The following is a 19,263-nucleotide window of genomic DNA, read 5'->3' as shown; positions in this document are numbered from 1 at the left end:
CTTTTAAGGGCAAAGCTTTAGCAGATTATGGAAAAAAGATCTGTATGTGATTTACATTAAATAACTTTTTTGCAGTGTTAAGACAGATATAAATAGAAATTCTGGAACATCTACTTACATTCACACTGTATCACATCTAAATTAAACTGCTGAATTGCTCCCATGCTTATTTGTTTTAATTCATTGTCCAGTAGCATCTGCATTAGGGATGTTGAAAGATGCTGGCAAGCTGACATGCAAGCTGTCTGGGCCACTTTTCCCTAGTAGAAACAGCAACAGATTTTAAGATAAAAATAAATAATATGTCACTAAAGAACTGCTTACCTGGTTTGATTTTAATATACACTGAAGAGTTAATAGTGTAGGGCTTAGATTAGAAGGATCATACTTGCTATTATTTCTTTGACCTGTTTGCTTTGTTTATATTAAATCAATCAGAGATTTAAATTATATATATGGTATAGCAACAATTGATATTTCTTCCAGAAATCCAACTGTCTTCATGAATACAAGGACATTTTAAAAATAATAACAATATAAATTGCTGAAGCATATGAACAGTTTTGTGGATTTATTTTATTTTTTTCACCCAAACAACGAAAGCAAGACTGTAATGCAAACATGCTGCATATCTTTAACAATAGTCAGTAAAATAAACCCAAACTTTCTATAAATCAAATTCACTGCTTTCAGTTAGGCCATTTTTCATAATAGCATGTGCTAATTATTGGCACTTTAACTGCTTGAATTCCATCTCAAAGCTTCTTGCTAAATTTTTACAAATATTCATGGTTATCCATCATCTTTTCAGGCGCTTAATAAGTCAGTGCTGCCAGTAATCAACTACTAGCAAAATGAAATGTAGCCCTCTGCTGTACAAAGTAGAAATCATTTTCCAAACATAGCCTAATTACTAACATTTCTCTTTAAGATGCATATGTAATTGAGACAAATCATTTTCCAAATATGAGACCAAAAAGCAGAACATAAAATCAGACTTTAATTTGGTAAAATATTAAAAAATAAAAGAAAAAGTGAAAGATATGGAAATCCTAAATTAAAATTAAGAACATCATTAAGACCAGATACCCGATCTATTCACCATAGCTCTGAAATCTTTTAGAGCAGAGTGATCTTGGCTTTCAAATGTGAATTATACGAATCTTTGTAGCTTAATGTACTGAAACTATGTTTTTCAACCAATATCTATGTTACAATATATATTAAACCAAAAACAACTATTAACATGCTTACACAAAAGAAATCATAATTATGTAATAAATCTACTAGGGCACACGCCACTATTGTTTTACTTATATCCGTCAGTAAAGCAAAGACACCCATTTCTCTAAAGCAATGGTTCCCCAGCTGTTTTCAGAAAAGTTAGGTTGATCAATTCACTGTTGACTCACAGAAACACATATAAGCAATGAAAAATGGTAAGGATAGACCGCTTTGGTCTAACCAGTTCACTGTTCCCAAGAGTTTGGAAATTTCTGCTCCAACATCTGTAGAGCCAGATCTTGTCCTTAATAAGACAATTTGCTCATGTCATTTGAATCTTCATGTATACATATAACTGAAAGCAAATTTGGGCCTAAATATTTTTAACTTTAAAAATCCATTCTTTGTTACAACATAATTAAAATGTAGACAACACAATGGAAAGCGTTCACTCTCCTCACATGTCACACTGAAACATTAAATGGCTTTTGCTAATACCTCTTCAGCATTAGGACACCTTCAACAGTTAGGAGCTTTATATCTAAAATGACATGTCAGTTTCTTAATTGAAAATCTCAGAAAAGCAAATAACATTTTTTACCTAAACAGATGAACTGACAACGAGGAATGTAAGAAACAATGCAAGAACAGCATGCTTAAAAGTCTCCCAAACCCAATGGTAATTACACTGGGAGACACGCAGCTCTATTCCCCAAGCAGAACAATATCAATATGAATAGAAAAAAAAAAAAAAAGAGGAAAAAAAGGGGGGAAAGGAAGGAAAAAAGGAGGTGAGAAGGGGAATCAACGGGCCACACTTCATTTAATTACAGTGTAGTAGGTTTGAAATACTTAATGGAAATGACATTTTGATTTAATGGAACAACTAGTGCATCTCTGTTTAATGTACTGCTCCATCAAATCAGCTCCATGTCCTATTTACGCTGCCACTATAATGTAATAAAAGTACAACCAGATTAATAGGCTGTCAAGAAAAATTTTAACATTTAATTTATTTTACATGCAAATAATGTGTACTCCTATGCAACTTTAAATAAAAGACATAATTTTATATTTCTAACAAGCACCTGTAGTTAATTGTTGCAGTCTGGCAAATATCAATAGTACTGGAGCACATGATAATGGTTACAATGCAGAAATGACATGGTAAAAGCCACTTGGACTTTTAAGTATCACTACATGTGTGTTTAATGTTTATTTTTAAAATTTATAAAATGGAAACATCCTAACATTTAAATTATTCCCAACTATGTAACTTGAACTACAGGCTTATTGTTCACATGACATATCAAAAAATTATAGGAGTTTACTATACACAGTTTATACTTGGTCAATAAACTCAGCTCTCTTAAAACTAGAGAAAAAACAAAGCTACATATATCAATCAAAATGCTGAATTTTAACTGAGAGAAATGTGAACTTTACTGTAATCCTCTTCAAAATACAGTGCTTCCCAGTTCAAAATACATTTGATGTGCAATATTCAGAAATAAATTAAAATCAAATTTATGTTTGACAAGTGAGATATAATTAAAAATCTATCCCAAAATTCCACCATCCACAAATTAATCAATTCCTTGCTATTTTTTCATAAAACATTTTGAAGAGGAAATTTAAGGATTCATGAACTTAGCAGGAAAACTTTTTTTCCAGAATTTAACAAATCTCTATTATTTTTCAAACATTCTTAATGTTTATTATTTGTCAGGTTTGGGTGTTTGTTGTTTTCCTTTTTAAGTTATTATTATTCTTTTCTAATAAGGTGGCTGTGGTTATTGTATCTAGCAAATAAATACTTATATTCAATAGCACGCAAATATTCAGCAGGCTTCTTGAATTCACTCCAGTTGCCTCCCATTTGGAGACACTCACTATTATCTCCGCTTTGCCTATGCTAATTGCTGCTATCTACAAAACCTATTCTTCCACTCAACCAATGTAAAGTTTAGGAAACAAGGACCCTATTCTATAAGCAAAAACACCTGCTAACAGTGTTAAAGGCAACTGTTTTTTCACCCAGCCTTCACATTTTGCTGAAATACAAGTTTGTAAAAAGAGAAAACCCTTAGACAAACTTCTTATATTTCAAAGGAGCTTGTAAAGAGAATCTGCTGACATATTAAATCCTTTTTTATAGGACCCAAAAGCCTTTCTCCTAAGAACAATTGCAGTAAAGAGACATTTGGCTCCTAGGAAATTCCCAAAGGGTCAGCCATATGCATCCTTCCACAGCACCTTTGCAATACTCGTTTCTAAGACCCATGCTAGCTGTCTCAAAAGCAGCTTTCATCATTCACTGTGGTGTCAGTCAGTATGATTTATGGACTGCATTCAACAAAGTCAAAGCATATAGAATGAGAAATATGACTACAATCTGCTAATTTGTTTTGTATTGAGCCACTTAGGAGTCAAAGACCTGATGTCAGGCTGAGACCAGCAACACAATTAACCGGCCAGTGACAGATTCATCCATCCTCCCTGCCAGGTTGTGCCAATCAAGGACAGCATGAAGCGGCATTTGGAGAAATCAGTAAGAAAACCCATTCTTTAAGTAGCCCGTGGAGGCCGTTGATTGACAGTTTTTAAATATAGCTGCAGAAAACCACCACCCCTTCACCCTCACTGCAAGCTGTGAAATTAGGGTTTTGCTGCCAATCACGGAAACAATAAAATAACACAAACTGCCATCCTCAGCATAAAAGGAAATAGCAAAACTTATGCTAAATCTAAGAATCTGAGGAATTCATTAAACAATATGAAATGACATAATGAAAAGATTTCTAAAAATTCAAAGAAACTAAACATACAGATTTTATTAGTCAGAGTAACTAAAGCATTACATTACTTAACATCAAGACTAAAATCCAACTTTTGAATCATTGTTAATATACAAGTATAGTAAAAAACACTAATGGAATTTTTAAGAATCAATTCTACTTCCAGTCTCTGCCCCAAGTTCTACTGAAATAATAAAGAACACCTACTTGAAAGTAATTTGTTCAATACTAACTTTATATTGACAAAGTATGCCAAGAGTAAAATTTCAGTTAATTCTAAACTTGGATTAAAAACATTTATATACACACCCTTTATAATTTCAATTTAACTGATCTGAAAATAAAAGGCAAACTTTTTCTTTAACTGTTCCAAATAAAACCTAAAAAATGCAGGTCTTTAATAACAAAGTTGATCATCCAATTGATTTTATGAGATTAATGGTTGTATAATGAAATTTCAATTTGCTTTTTGAGTCAAAATATCTAATGGAACTATAAACCGCAATATGAAATTAAAATGGGATGTAAAAAAACCTGAAAACAGAAATAATCTTAAAGACTAAATTCTTGTGACTTTTTAGAAAAGAGAACCATTAATAACTTCATGACTCTCAAACTATATCCTTCCAAAAGGAATGTAGCCTCTGTGCTCTGCATTGGTGAAATTCTGCTAGCGCTTGCTTGCGACATAACCAGCACACTGATACCTATTCTACATTAACAGAAAGTATTTCTACACAAATTAATCAATATTCATAGTGTTCAAAACACCTATTAGCCTGACAGCTCAACATCAGGCTGAGTATTCAAATCATAGAAATGTTCACTGGAGTAAACATCAATGTCATCTAGTCTAACCTCCCACCCAAGTGGAACTGTTACCAACACGAGTTCAGGTCTGTTGTCCTTTATTCTAGCTGAGCCCCCAAAACAACCAAGGCGAATTCAATAGCCTCACTGGGTAATCTTCTCCAACATCACAGTAGTCTCTTTTTGCAAACTTTTTTCTTAATGCCAAAGCCTCACCTCACAAGCTTCTACCTGTGACCACAGTCACATGTGGATTTGTCTATCCTACCAGGAAGAGTTTGGCTCCATCACCTTTGTATCTGTTCTTTAAGAGGTTGTAGGCTGCCACTGGATCTCCCTCTCCCCAGCTTTCTCTTTAACAGACTAAATAATCCACCTCCCTAAACCTTCACTGTGTAACTCGTGCTCCAGCCCACTGTAGATCCTCTTTCCAGATTCACAGAGCTACTACTCAGCCAATTGTTTTTCAGATTACAGCAATGAACAGGGTTATTCACATACTGTGTACTTTAAATGATGTACAATTTGTTCACTTAAACAGTGAACATCACAGTATACGTTTGTTGCTGTACACTGATTAAGATTCTACCATATAATTAGGAAAAAATATCAGAAGTTCAGAAATTCAGTATTCAGAAGCACTCTTAACAGAATAATATTAATTTCAAGACTTTCATTATCATGGAAACGTTTACACCAAATCAAAATAAACTCATCATACAAAAACTGATGACCTGAAAATAATCAGGCCATGAAAGAATTCTTAAATGCAATTCATCATCTTAGAAAAAATTATAAAAATTGAGTACACACATTCCCTTAGCCCCAGACAGATGTAGCAGAGAAATGATGGAACTTTCACTGATTCTTTATTCTATCACTTTACCCTTATTCTGTATGCATGTCTCATGGCTGCATTTTGATACCTGACCTTTCTTCCAAAAGGCCTCCTACTCTTTTCTAAATTATTTCATTTGGGATGCAAGGCACACCACACCAACCTTCTGCAAGGTTTTTAGGGCCCCTGCAGTCCCAGTGTATGAAACCCCAATGTTAGTCCTTAACTTGATCCCTGCATGCAACCACACAAAGTCTGCAGTATGTCATCAGCAAAAGAGAAGGATCTTTTTATTAAATGATTAAAAATTGAAGCAATAAGCCTGCAGGCAGTTCATAGTTTTTCAGTTCACATGCTTTTTCTTCATCTTGCATCTACTTACCGACATAGCTGCATGGTCATTGTTGTTATTCTGAGAAGGAAACCAGTAAGGCAATCAAAACAAAAAAATTAAGATGTACTGTCAACATCAAAAAAAAAAAAAAAAGAATAAAAAACTGGTAACAATAAAAGATAATAAAAAACTTCAAAAAAAGAACAATTACAGGTACATAATTCCTTAAATTACTATTTTTTTTTTAAACTGTGAAATTATACAGTATTTTGTTGAGGCATAACAAAAATATTAGTATTTTAAAAATACTAATTTGGTAATAAAATGTTTTTCTGTAATAAAGGACAGTATGCTAAAACATCATAAATTACAGTGTCTGTTGATATGCCTTTACAGAAAGTTTTCATAGTAAGAAATCACGTATTCCAAAATACTTAGGTTAAAAAATGCCATGTTCACTATCTTGGCTTACAGAGGCTATCTGTATGTCATTAACATACTTTTTTCAATTCTTAGAATGGGTCTGGACAGTAAGAATCTAAATGTAATACAACCCAATCAATTTTAACATAAATCTAATGGTAATATAACTGCAGGGTGGAATAAAGCTATTTTCTTTTCCCCAACTGCTTCTTAAGTGCAGTAAACAAGCACAGGAGAAAACTAAGATGTAAAACTTAAGAACAAAAAACAAAAAGCTTTAGAGACAGAAGACATTTTCAGTGAGTCAGTAGAGATATCAGACCCCAACTAAGCTGTGACACAGTGTGCAGGTTCAGTAACACTGAGGTCACAGTCTACATGATTAAGATCGTTAATGTTCCAATAAACATAATGCGAGTTGTACGAAACAGATATGTAACACAAAATATATTTTTTAAAAGTTATGTCTACATTGGTACAGAAATCAGTTTAGCCCCACACAGAAGCACAAAAGGAGACACATCCCTGTGCATTTATGCAGCTTGCACATACATGTAAAATTCAGCAAGACTCTAATAACAGGAACACAATGTCCACAAGAAAAAAAAAAACACGTTAAAGCATATATCACAGCACTTCTACAGGAAGACTTATCAAAGAGAAATTCAATGACCCTTGAACAAGACTACAGAAAACTAGTACAACCAAACTAGTGCCACTAGCCCTAGCACAATGCCCTCTAACATGATCAGATATGCTAAGGCAGGAAGAGCTGAGCTTCCACTTGTTCTCCTCTTTTCCTTACTAAAACTATGGTGAATGGCTAGGAATTCTGTTCTTTGATTTCTAATTATGGCAAAGGTTCTAAGATACTCTTTGAGCAGTGAGATGTTTCTTCCAGCCACACAAAAATTACTACAGAAATGAAACCGTGACATTAATGGCATAATCCATTAATGAAAAAGAATACTTAAACTATTCCAAATCCCAACTATAGCAGATGACAATCTACCTTAGTTTAGCACTTCAAAGTGCCTGCTATTTTAATGAGTTATGGAACCTAGCTCTGGTCTTATCTTTGAAAATGCTTTTACTATGATTTTTTTTCTTAATGAAAATAACTTACTAATACAAATCTAACCAGAATCACCATAATGAAGCTGTATACACATTTTCATAAAACCTCCACAGCTCACGCACAATAGCATTCATAGGACTGTATGTTTCTGCAACTCACCAGGCCAGAACAGAGAGCAATACACAGGGTAAGTAAAAAATTACCAGAACTCTCTTGCCAGTCCAGACTAGCTGTCCATATAGCTCTACATCTGCCTATTACCTGACCAGAGTATGAAATTACAAAATAACCTCTTCATGGGAACTAGCTTTCTCCAAAGGCTGACTTGTGCCCCCAGGCAGAAATTTCTATTCCTTTCACACTTTTGAAGTCCTAATGCAACATCTGGTTCTTTCCATCCCTTTCCATCCGTTATTTCTGAACACCTGTATCACAGCCTCCATTCATGACAGACTATTGTACATATTCCTCTAGAAGTTGCACACTCCTTAACTGCTATATGTATATGACCATTGAGGAGCAGTGTCATTTGTTCACACTGCTTCATATGTCAATTTACAATGAATTTAAAACTATCTAACAAACTTGCTATTCTTTACCAAAAAAAACTCAACTGATTTGCCGCAGAAGTACATGTCTTACATGTCACATTCACATCAATATTATGTGATACATTGTGAGTGGTTTATGTCTTTGAGTCAGTAAAAAAAAAATAAAGAGACAGAAGAATCACAGCCTCTTCACTTGTGATTTAGAAGACCAGATAAGCCTACACTGCCAGCAGCTTTAACACCTTGCTATGCACATAAATAATCTTCTACTTCAGTCTGAAGACTCAAAACATTCTATGCATTGAGGAATTATTATTATAGGCATTGCATATGGATAAAGCATTCAGACATCAGTGTGAAAGTAGCAACTAAGGACTGATGAAAAGCAGATGTAGCTTGAAAGACTTACTGAACTTACTCTGGACATACAAAGCTATAAACTATTATGATAATAAATCAAACTAGAAATAGGGTTTTTTTGTCTTAAAGCAAGTGGAAACCAGAAAATACACTTTTAGCTGGGACAAAATAATTCAGGATATATTCGAATATGAACCAGGATTCACTCCAATGAAGCTCAGTTAACTAGAATCAAATTACTTTTAATGACCAAAACTATTCAGCTAAAAACCCCCAAATCTTGGAGAATACAAGACCTCCATAATCTTCTGCACAAATGCAAGATTTGCACCAATTCTGCATTGCTTGGATCAATGCATGTGTACAGAGAACCAATAGGGTTAATTAAAAAGGCTATCTGATGCCTTACAAAACTGCATGAGTTCTTACGCTATTTGTAAATTAGCTGTTGTTAACAATATTACTAAAGTATTTGAAAATATTTCCTAAGTATTACCATGGTTAAGCATCATCAACATACTGAAACACATCTGAAAATACATTTGTTCTGAAAAAGAATTTAAAATACATCTGCCAGCATGCGCACAATTCAAAAAATCACATCTATCTTCAAAATCTTAGTACTTTAAAGTAAAATAAAATAATGCTCTAATAGTTTGAAATTAAACTTAATTTTGAACACTTACAGGTAAATGAGTAAAAACTTGAAATGTGCTTCTTAAAAAGTTAATAAGGTCCATTAAGTACCCACTGGCTCTTCCATCTGACTCAGACATTGTCCAATCATAATCAGCAATCTGAATAAATTCATCTATTTTTTGGTTAAGTTTTGTGTATATTTCTCCTTCTGCAGCATGCCTTGCATCCTGAAAAAAAAATAAAATCATGTAATTCAGAATTCTAAATATTATTAGAATGCAGATAAAATTATCCTCATCAATGAAAATGAAGTCTTGTGTTTTTCTTAGAATCAAAAGATGTTTTATTGAAATCACTATTTTAACTTCTGCTTTACAGCAAGTCTGAGGTTGTGGGTTTTAAAATACTCTCATAATGTATGAGTGTTTATAACAGAATATATCTACAGAATAAGCTAAACTCTCAGAGACAAATTAAATTAATTTGAATTTGGAAACAAAGTAGTCACTTCACACTCTTCATAACAATCACCTTTAATTCAGCCTTACAAATCTATCAACCTTGACATCGAGTTTATTTGCCCTTTTTTTACAAAGAAAATAATAAAATAACCTAATTATTTTATCTATTATGGCTAGAGGTCCAGCAGTCATATGATTTTTATGTAATTAATGTCTTCAAGCTTCACATCTGAGGAACACTCATAGTTTTTCGTCCTCCTTTAAATTATCCTGGCCATCACACACCACGATTCAGAGCACTCCCGTACTTGCCTTCCATCCCTACCTTTTTTTCCTGCCACCACATAGATTCTACTTTTTGGAACATGAAAGAGGTAAAGTCTAGCATTTACTGTGAAGTGAGTTTACGATGCTACCTATCTGCCTCATTTGTTATGGGGACATCCTCATAGATGCAATGGAATCTGTGTACAGCTGCTGATGAGGTGTATCTTGCTGGAAAGACATACTTTTGCCAGCCTGAGTTTTAAAAGGTACTCAATAAATTCTATGTTCTAATTTGGTCTCAAGATGATGCTTTCTTCACTGATCTTGAGAAACAATTCATGTAAGATATTTGATTTAAAGTGAACTGGTCAGTTGCCGAAGGCTTTTAGAGAATAAAAGTAGGCTGGATATACTGGAGCAACATACAAGTAGACAAGATTCTCATTTCTCGTTTCCTCTGGGAGAAAGCAGTCCAAAAGGATGGCACTTCAGAAAGGTGTAAATAAGTAAGGCCAAAAGAAAAATCAGAAAAAAAAACAATAAAAATTATCTGATCTTAAAGATGACATCACAATGAGTGCGTCAAATTCACTCTTTAGTCAGGCCCTAGGTCATGAGGCACTTCAAGAGGAAGCAAGAAAGAATATGGCCCTACCATGTATAAATATCAAAGGACAATTTCCCAAAAGTAGTTTTTTACTTCCAAACCAACTTGTAAAAGCTCCACTGAACCACCCTCCCAATCCAACACACAAGAATCTGTCAACCTGTTAACATGTCAAATAAAGGAATATGCTAACATCCACTATTTTGTAGATGGCTATGACTATAAATGCTTCAATTAAAGTCTAGTCTATATTTAAATTTTCTAATTAACAACGGGAGCTCAGTTTGAACTTACAATCTGTAATGATGGGACTTGCAAATATATATGCTTGGCTTTAGTGCAATTGCTTGGACTTTTTGTTTGCTTGGGTCTGGGTTGTTTGGTTTGTTATTTTGGTTTGGTTTGGTTTTTTTGTTTAAAAACTAAAGCATTTATGGAGCAGTTGTACCATCTTTACCAGTTAGGGTGATTTACTGGTGATGGTAAGACTAATCTTTCAGGTTTTGTTTTGGAAGCCTGTCTTTGGCTACCTTGTATTTTGCTTTGGTTATTGGTTCACAATTTCAGCAGTGTGCTGCTGCCTGTACTTTAATCAAGGCACGTTGCTCTGTTCCCTGAGAAAACCATAAACAGATGAGCATTTGGATTTCAAACCCAGAAGTTACTTCTGAGAAGTAGTACTGTGAATCCCATGCTTAAGTCAAGAATGAGTTAGCAGTATTCAGATTTGGGATGGCTCATAGAGGCAGATGAATCAACTCCAGCTCTTCTTTTATAAAATGGTGATGGAATTGCATCAAAGCCTTTACAAAGCTCACCAGATTTCCCCCCCCATTATAAAGTGAAAAGGGCAAATTATATGGTTTTGTTAAATGGCTTTTCTCTCAGATGTCCTGAAGCCTTGCACAGGATTTAATGTGCTGTATCTGGCTCTCCAACAGCCATTAGACAGCTTAATGCTGAGACCCTGGGCCCCCAAAATGTCTATCAATTAGATCTGCAAATACATCCATTTATTCTTAGTATGGCTGTTGATTTAAACAAAGGAAAACAATAGCCATCCAAAGATGGAAAACATGGCTATAAATACTAAAAGCAACAGGATTTTTTAATACGATAAAATGAAACAAGTTTTGGTGGACTTTTTTGGGTTGTCTGGGGTTTTCTTTTTGTTTTTTTTTTAATTTCCACCCATGTGAAACAATGCTTGGAGAGTTTGAAGGACACCTTAAAATGAGATTTTACATACAAAAATAAAATGAGTAAAGCAGCCCTCTAAAATAGTGGCCATGAAATAGATCTGAAGGCTTCTATTAAAAAAATACAGTGTAGATGTACTTCTAAGATCACCTAATGGAATGTAAATGTGATCAATCCTTTTATTAAAGGAGATTTTTCTGACCACTCAGAAAGAATGGAGGAGACATGATTTGCCACCAGGAGATGAATTTAATAACAGTAGAACATACCAAACTCTGTGAGGGCCCAGTTGGGGAACTGCAAGCAGTTTTTCATCAATATGGGGGGGTGGGGAGGGAAGAGGGATTAACGAGAAAAGAATTTTCTACTATAAGTGGAGAACATTGTATTAACAAGTTCTCCATGGAAAGAGATGGGAGAGACACCATAAAAAAATTCTTATGCGTTTGACAGCTTTCATTCTGTATTTTAACAAAATGCATAGATACCAAGCTCTCTCAACATAAGTACTATATACTGTGATTCCCTCCAATAGAACTTAGTTTACAGAATAGTTAAACATAACTTACAAAGCACGAACAATCAGCACAAAATGTAATGCAAAATTTCAACTTCATTTCTTAAATAAAATTCAAAAATAAAGAACATCTTACCTCTTAATGAAATCAAAGACTATGGCTGCATTAAGTGTTTGTCTGAATGTTAAAAAGATTATGGAATGGCCTTACACAAAAATACTTATAGATATGTAAATTCAAAGATACACATGCACTATCAGTACACAACAAGCAAACTAGGCAGCTTGGAACTTAAGGACAGGGCAAAATTAGTAAAATTACTGTTAGGGCAACAGTAACGTAACTACAGTTGCTAGGCCAGAACCTTTCTGTCTTGCCTTATTCATTAAATCCTTAGCAAAACAAATGGCAGTTAATGGGAAAATTGTTGGCAATCAACTGGAAACATCAAGTGACTTGCAATGATGATGTCTTATTTAACCTCACCCACCTTTTAACATCTATGCCAAAGGGGATATTATAATAGGATATGCTACATATTGCAACAAGAGAAAAAAAATGAAGTACAGAAAACAGAACTACTCTCATAGGATTAGTCCTCTTTATCCCATAAATACAAGAAATCACCCTCCTTTGTTTCAGTGTACAGTGAGAAAAAAAACACCAAATACCTTAAGTTTAAATTGCAGCTGCTTTGGAATCCCTGATGACTTTTTGTTTTGTTTCTCTTAAAAAAACTTTCTGTATAGAAACCTCAAGCAACAAAGAAGGCAATGCATTGGCTGAATTAATGGCACAAGGTAGCCTATACAAAATGATTCTTCTTTGAGAAAGTTTTCTTCAGAAAGAAAACCCCAAACAAGCCCCCAAGCACACACAATTGTTTAAATTCTAACCAAAATAAAAACTATTTAGCCAGACTCGGTAAATTAAATAATTTCTACCACATTTTATGCATATAAATGCCAAAACTTGGTCCTTTGATGTACAGAACCACCTGATGCTTGAAAGAAGTACCTGGTGCACAACCACCACCAGAACAGGAAGGATCTCTAAGCGTATCTACACCTGTCCCCAGTGCCACAGCACAGGAGGGTTTGTGGTGTAGGGCCATTCAGTGGCCTGAGATCAAACCACCTTTGCACTCAGAATAGCTAGTCCAGCTATTGGGATCTTGGGTTAGAGCTTCCTAAGTTCATTATGACATAAACCTGTCTGAGCAAGGATCAAAATTTTGATTAATTTATCTTAGAGATAAGTCTCAGTCATCTTGAGTTACCTGACATTATGTGTATAAGTTTTCTTCAGCAATTTAATTTGTATGTGCAGGTTTCTCATTAACAACATGTGCCTGCCTTGCAACCGAACAAGGCTAAGGCCTTTTGAATAATGCTGGGGAGAGAGACTTCACAGACAAGGGTATGGCTTTTGCTCTGCAAGGACATCAGATATGACTATACAAGTAATTGATATTTTTGCTTTAATTTCCTCTTTTCAAAATCCTTCAGAATTTTTATACAGACAAATGCAAGAACAACTAGGAGAACTTCACCTACTAATGGAATGAGAAGCTATATATATAGAAAGAAAACCAACTTTTTTTACTTTAGAATTATTTTATACTTGGCTTACAAATGCTGCCATGCTAACTGTTGAAATTACAATTAGCTATGCTGAGTATCCATCACCTATTATTTGCTTTATTTTTTTGAGATATAAGCTTAAGTAGTTTTGCCATTTCTGAATATATCAGAGAAAAAACAGCTTGTATAGATAAGCAGCTGCTATTATTAGAAACGGCAAGTTCAGATGATCATTTCAGTAAGAATTATTGTGTATAGATAGGACATGTAAATAAAAAAGGAATTCTATAAAAGATAATTGAATAATTTATGGCTTGTAGCACAGACTTAATACTGCTTTTATGTTACTGCTTTTATGCTACTGCTTTTATAGTACTAAATTACACAATTTGAAAATTAAAAAAAATTATATTGTAAAATAAAAATGAACAATACAAATATTTTAGATTAAACTAGGTGATTTGCTTGATTCCATTCAGAAAGGGGGGATGTTACAAAAACTGGAGCTTAATCTATTCAAAGTTTCTGGTGCAGTTAAGCTTAACTTGTAATTTTATAACTTAAAGATGCATCTGAAAATGAACATTGATGCTTCTTACATACTGACATATTTCGGATCATACTGAAAACACAAAAAATAGTGTTCACCTGCTCCATGTTACAAATGAATTCTGAACAGTTCAGAATTATTTTAGAGTAAAAACTGAGAAAGCATGCAGCTTTGCCCTCACCCCCTTTTGTTTTAAAATGCTTCATTTACGATGATTTTAATGTAACTTTTCAGACATAGTCATAAAACAGTAGACGTATATCCTACCTTAAATGTAGAAAGCCCATAAAGTCTTGCAGTGTGAACCGTCACTTGTGAAATATTTGTAATGTTGGATATAAAATCCTCAAGGTATTTACAGGCTTGTTCCAGATGTGTTGTGTTTATGATGATTTGAACAAGCTACAAGAGACAAAAAATTCTTGTAAAAATCCGTTTATCACCCACTGTCATTTGATTTTGTAAATTTTCAGAAAATAATTACAGTATTTTAGGATACCACATATTATCTGTTAGCTCTCAAGTTTGCTTTCAAATACCGCGAAAGAGTAATACTATAGTTTACATACAAATGCTGCCATTTTAAAAATGAACACTGCAGACAACTACTCTGAAATAAATCCAACTGATGTATTAGAGTTAAAAAAAAGGAAAATATATTGCCAAAATCAAATCACTGATTTGTACCCTAAAAACATATTTTTAAAAAAATACTGCTACTAAAAAAAAAAAAAAGTATTTCATAATATTGTCAGCAGAATGACACATTCTGAAGTTAGGGAATTTTAAAAATAAAGTTGTCAGCTCCTTCTCCCCCAGCAATGGTAACAACCTGCCTCTAAAGGTACAAATGTCTTTATAAGCACATTTGGTTTACAAATTAGACAATGTACATAATGCACTGTAACTGAGGTAACAGCATATTGTATCTTAATTCTCACTGCATACTCTCTGTCTTACTGAACACTAATGTAATGCTTGGTAAATATAGTTTTCTCTTTTTAACATTTTCCTTATTAAACATATTGATTTGATAACAAAACACCTCAAAAAATACTAGTGAAATTATTTTCATATCCTTGAAAATATTCCTGTACTGTCTTCAAGAACATAAAAAAGCTACATCTCAGAAAAATTGTATGGCTTGTCTTACTAACACAGGAATATATGATTTATAGGGCTTTTTTCTCATCATCATCATCTTGATTTCATCTATACAAGAAGTTCTTGCAGTTTAAAAATGACGTTCAATACAACTTAATGCTCCTCTAACAGCAATAGCCTTAAGTCCTTCTCAGCGTGTTTGAGTAGGCATCTGCTGTCTCCTGACATTGCACGTACCTGCAGTGAATGTTCAGAGTGACTCACTGCCTCACCCTGTCTTATTCTGTTGAATAAACAAATTAAACCAAGAGTCCTGACAAAAAATACATGCACAAGCCTACAAAAGTATTCTAATTGCAACTGCTATAGAAAACGTTTTGTGTGTTACATCAAACTTGAGATTTTAGATTTATCTAGTAGGTTTAATCTGAAACCTTACAGTTTATGCTCTCTACATATGTTCTTCTCCCCTCCCCCATTCTTTTTTTGTAGGAAGAAAAGAAACTCAACAACATGGTACTAATTGTTATACAGGAGCTGAACACACAAACCATGCAACCAAAGTAACAGTCTTTGCCTTATGGCAAATCTCTGTTTATCATAGAGGATACACTACTTGGTTTTATTACACAAATCTTAATACCACAGTATATCTACATTTTCAAGAATAGTTTTAGCACTAATTGTCTTAAAAAGCACAGTTTTGAGTACGTTTTAAAACTTACCTCTGTTAAACCTATATGAGGTTTTTTAATTAGGTTCTGTAAACAACTACTCAGAGTTCTTGTAAGCAGCAAATTTGTAGATTTTCTGAGCATATCATCTATTTCTGTTGAACTGAAAAAAACATATCTATTTTTATAATTCTGCTGTACATGACAATACTTTGACAGTAATCCTTACTATTTAATTTTTTATTTTTTTTTTCCCTGCAAAGGGAACTTTTCGTGTTAAGAATCCCTATGTGCATTTCTGGTTGCTTTAAGTCTTCTGCGATCTAACACACACAATGCCTCTTTCACTTACAAAATTAACTAAATTTCAACACAAGTAAAATCTATTATTTTTAGATTCTGAACATGTTTATTGACAAAGCAGTTTGGAAAAAGTAATTGGTGGGTTTTAATGAGTTACTAAGAAGGTCAACATGTGCTCATTAGTACGTGTAAATTATAAACAGTATCAATTAAGAATGTCTGAAAGCAAGTAATTTACATCTTTAACAGTGCATAAGTGGGTGACTGGCTACAAATACCTTCCAGACTTCCGATCTATGAATGTTATTTTATGCAATTAAATCTAAGATTTTGAAGGCCACAAAAAGAAATGAAATGGGAGAACTGTGATGTTTTCCATCAGAAAAAGGTGGGATAGAAGAGGGAATGAGCATGCAGACAGCATATTTTGTTGCAGGAGAAATAATTGCTAAGGAAACTTCAAGCACTGAGAAGGGAAAGACTGAAGTAATCAGGGATGCTACTCAATTATTTCTGAAATGGTTAGTATCAAAGTATATTTTTCCAATCTTACATGCTTTGTTGTACAAAAGAAAATATATTTTCATTTTAATACATAATTTCTAGGTCACCTGGAAGTTATAGGTACATACATATTTACCCATGGTTGCATTCCTGATACTTTAAGCTTACCTGCGGTGAAGTGACTCTGAAAATTTAAGGCTTGCATAAATAAATTCCTTAACCTGGATATAAATCTGAGGCACTGACTGAGACATTGGAAGCTTCTTTGGAAAAGATTGCTGTGAAAATAAAAGATAATACTATCTTACACTTGAAACTGATTCTAAGGAGAGCTTGATGTTAAATGCAACAATCAGAAAGCCATTTAACACTATCAGTATTTTAATCTAGTTTAAGCTTTTCTCATTTTCATCAAATGAGTGGTATGCATTGAGCTGATTCTATATCTGTTTAAATAGTTTATACATGACACAGATTGGAGATTTTATGTCATTTAAGACCCTATAGAAAGCAATTTACAAGCACACATTAAAAATGTCTGAAATTGCTTTTAATCTAAATAGATAAAATAGATGTAAGTGGGATGAGAGATTAAAAAATACAAACTTTTTTCCTAGGAAAGCAGTGGAAAAAAAAGCAGCATTTGAGAAGTTCAATACGTCTGAGGTTTTCAAAGTAACTTGAGAATATTTAGGTATGTATATTTATGATCATATATTTACTTTCTCCTCATGGTTCACAAACCTAAAGCAGTTTGAACTATTTTCAACAACTGGGATTAACATGTGGTAAATTATAGTGTTCTACTTCAATTTTAAAGCTGAGAGCTGATACTGCATTTGGGAGGACAAAAAGAAAGAAACTCAATTAAACCTACACATACCAAATAGGTATTTCTGCACTGAATATGCAATTTTTAAATCTGCAAAACAATTAATTTTCTGTTTAGGGCTAAGGCATAAGAAAAATAATTAAGAACTGGTATCATCCCTGAAGAATTACACCATAAAAAAATAAAAAAAATTAACCAACAGCAGCTCAATGCTTATGTATTTAAAAAAAAAATATCAAAAAACAAAACAAACAAACAAACAAAAACACAAAAAACCAAGACAAAACAGATTACCTTGACATTCTTCTATTTATACCTCTTTATTTAAGATTAGGTGGTATGACAAGTATGTGGTGTAAGTGCCAGGCTTTCATGCCATTCAACAACAGCAAACATTATTTTACAAGAAAATTTACTTCAAATATGTGTTCATCTGATTTAAGCAATTAATTTTTACAGATAGAACAAGTGCTATTACATACAACTATTTCGGATTATTACAGTATTTTGTCAGCAGGGCTTGAGTTTCAGCCTTCGTGTATTCAATGATCTAGGAGAAGTAATTCTTTATTTTCTGCAGTGTCTGGCCAATGCAGGAGGACAAACACTTTCTGGCTGATTATGCAAGGAGGCAGCAAGAAAGAAAAAAAAAAAACCACAAACCAAAATAATAAAAAGCTACAACCAATTGTCTCACTTCTAAATATAGAAAAGGAATAAAATTAGATTATATATAATCCACCCATGATAGTTCAGCACATTCAGTCTAAACAGCACAGTGAGGACAAGACTGGTTTGTCCACTCAGATTGGATTTGCTATGTTAAATATCTAGTAGGTTATAGTTCTTCCTAATGTACTGCAAGCAATTCCCATGATAAACTTACCTGTAAAATCTGAGCGTGATTCATCTTAACCTACAGTTAAAAATGAGACACTCACTCACATCCATCTCTTTTTATACTAAATGTAGAGAAACAGACATTTTCAAAAGTGAAATTCCTCTTAATCTGTAAAATGCATCAAAGATGCATCAAATGGAATTAGGCCTCTGGGGTGTCTATTTCTTTCTATGAACTAGCCCAAACCTACACCTTTTTTCTTTAAACATCAAAATGTAGTTTAAATTAACCCATCCAATAGGACCTCCCAGTGCTTTATAGCCTGAGGCAACAACAGAGAACTGAAATGGATAGGATTATAAACAGCAACCAGTAGAAATGATGTTGAAGCATTCATAAAGTTTCCCTTCCTTGTGGATTCCCTCCTATCTAGTAACACATAAGGTAACACTGCAGTCTTTCTTTCAACAAGGATACTTAATGATTCTTCCTCTTCTATATCACTGCCTAGTTGATAAAACTTTTAGGAACTCAATCATCTTTGAGACATCTGCCCCTTCGCTGAATTTGGCTGAAGTCAACTAAACTGCTACAAAAATTGCTAGGACACAAGAAAAAAACCTCCCTGCCTGATTTCTAATGATGCCTTTCTGCTTTACATACAGGTTTCAAAGCTCTTTTCGGAGATACATAAAACAAATGTTTTCTGTGCTTTACAGATGAATGAATCGGCACAGAGAAATGTGAAATGACTTCATAGCACG

At 33.6% G+C, this 19,263-nt stretch overlaps 1 protein-coding gene across 15 annotated transcripts in view; it reads right to left on the bottom strand.

Annotated features, from left to right (window-relative positions):
- The window catches only part of EXOC6 (exocyst complex component 6), a 93,164-nt gene that overhangs the window by 33,091 nt on the left and 40,810 nt on the right, over positions 1–19,263 (bottom strand). For 4 of the 15 annotated variants that reach the window (XM_062619409.1, XM_062619411.1, XM_062619410.1 and 1 more), the window contains exons 15-21: positions 18,545–18,574; positions 16,995–17,104; positions 16,071–16,182; positions 14,509–14,643; positions 9,103–9,282; positions 6,053–6,082; positions 119–260 (exon numbers count right to left, since the gene is read on the bottom strand). In XM_062619409.1, coding sequence (XP_062475393.1) covers positions 119–260; positions 6,053–6,082; positions 9,103–9,282; positions 14,509–14,643; positions 16,071–16,182; positions 16,995–17,104; positions 18,545–18,574 — 739 coding nt within the window. Of the gene's footprint in view, positions 1–118; positions 261–6,052; positions 6,131–9,102; positions 9,283–14,508; positions 14,644–16,070; positions 16,183–16,994; positions 17,105–18,544; positions 18,575–19,263 lie in introns of those variants that run through there. The other 11 variants (XM_062619412.1, XM_062619415.1, XM_062619418.1 and 8 more) reach the window with 4 other exon arrangements.

The sequence above is a fragment of the Pezoporus occidentalis genome, unplaced genomic scaffold, assembly GCF_034315485.1.
Source record: "Pezoporus occidentalis ecotype Australia unplaced genomic scaffold, CSIRO_AGI_Poc_V1 ctg210, whole genome shotgun sequence".
In the NCBI taxonomy this organism is placed as follows: Eukaryota; Metazoa; Chordata; class Aves; order Psittaciformes; family Psittacidae; genus Pezoporus; species Pezoporus occidentalis.
Note: the sequence above shows the minus strand (reverse complement) of the source record. Positions and strands in the feature narration are given on the sequence as shown.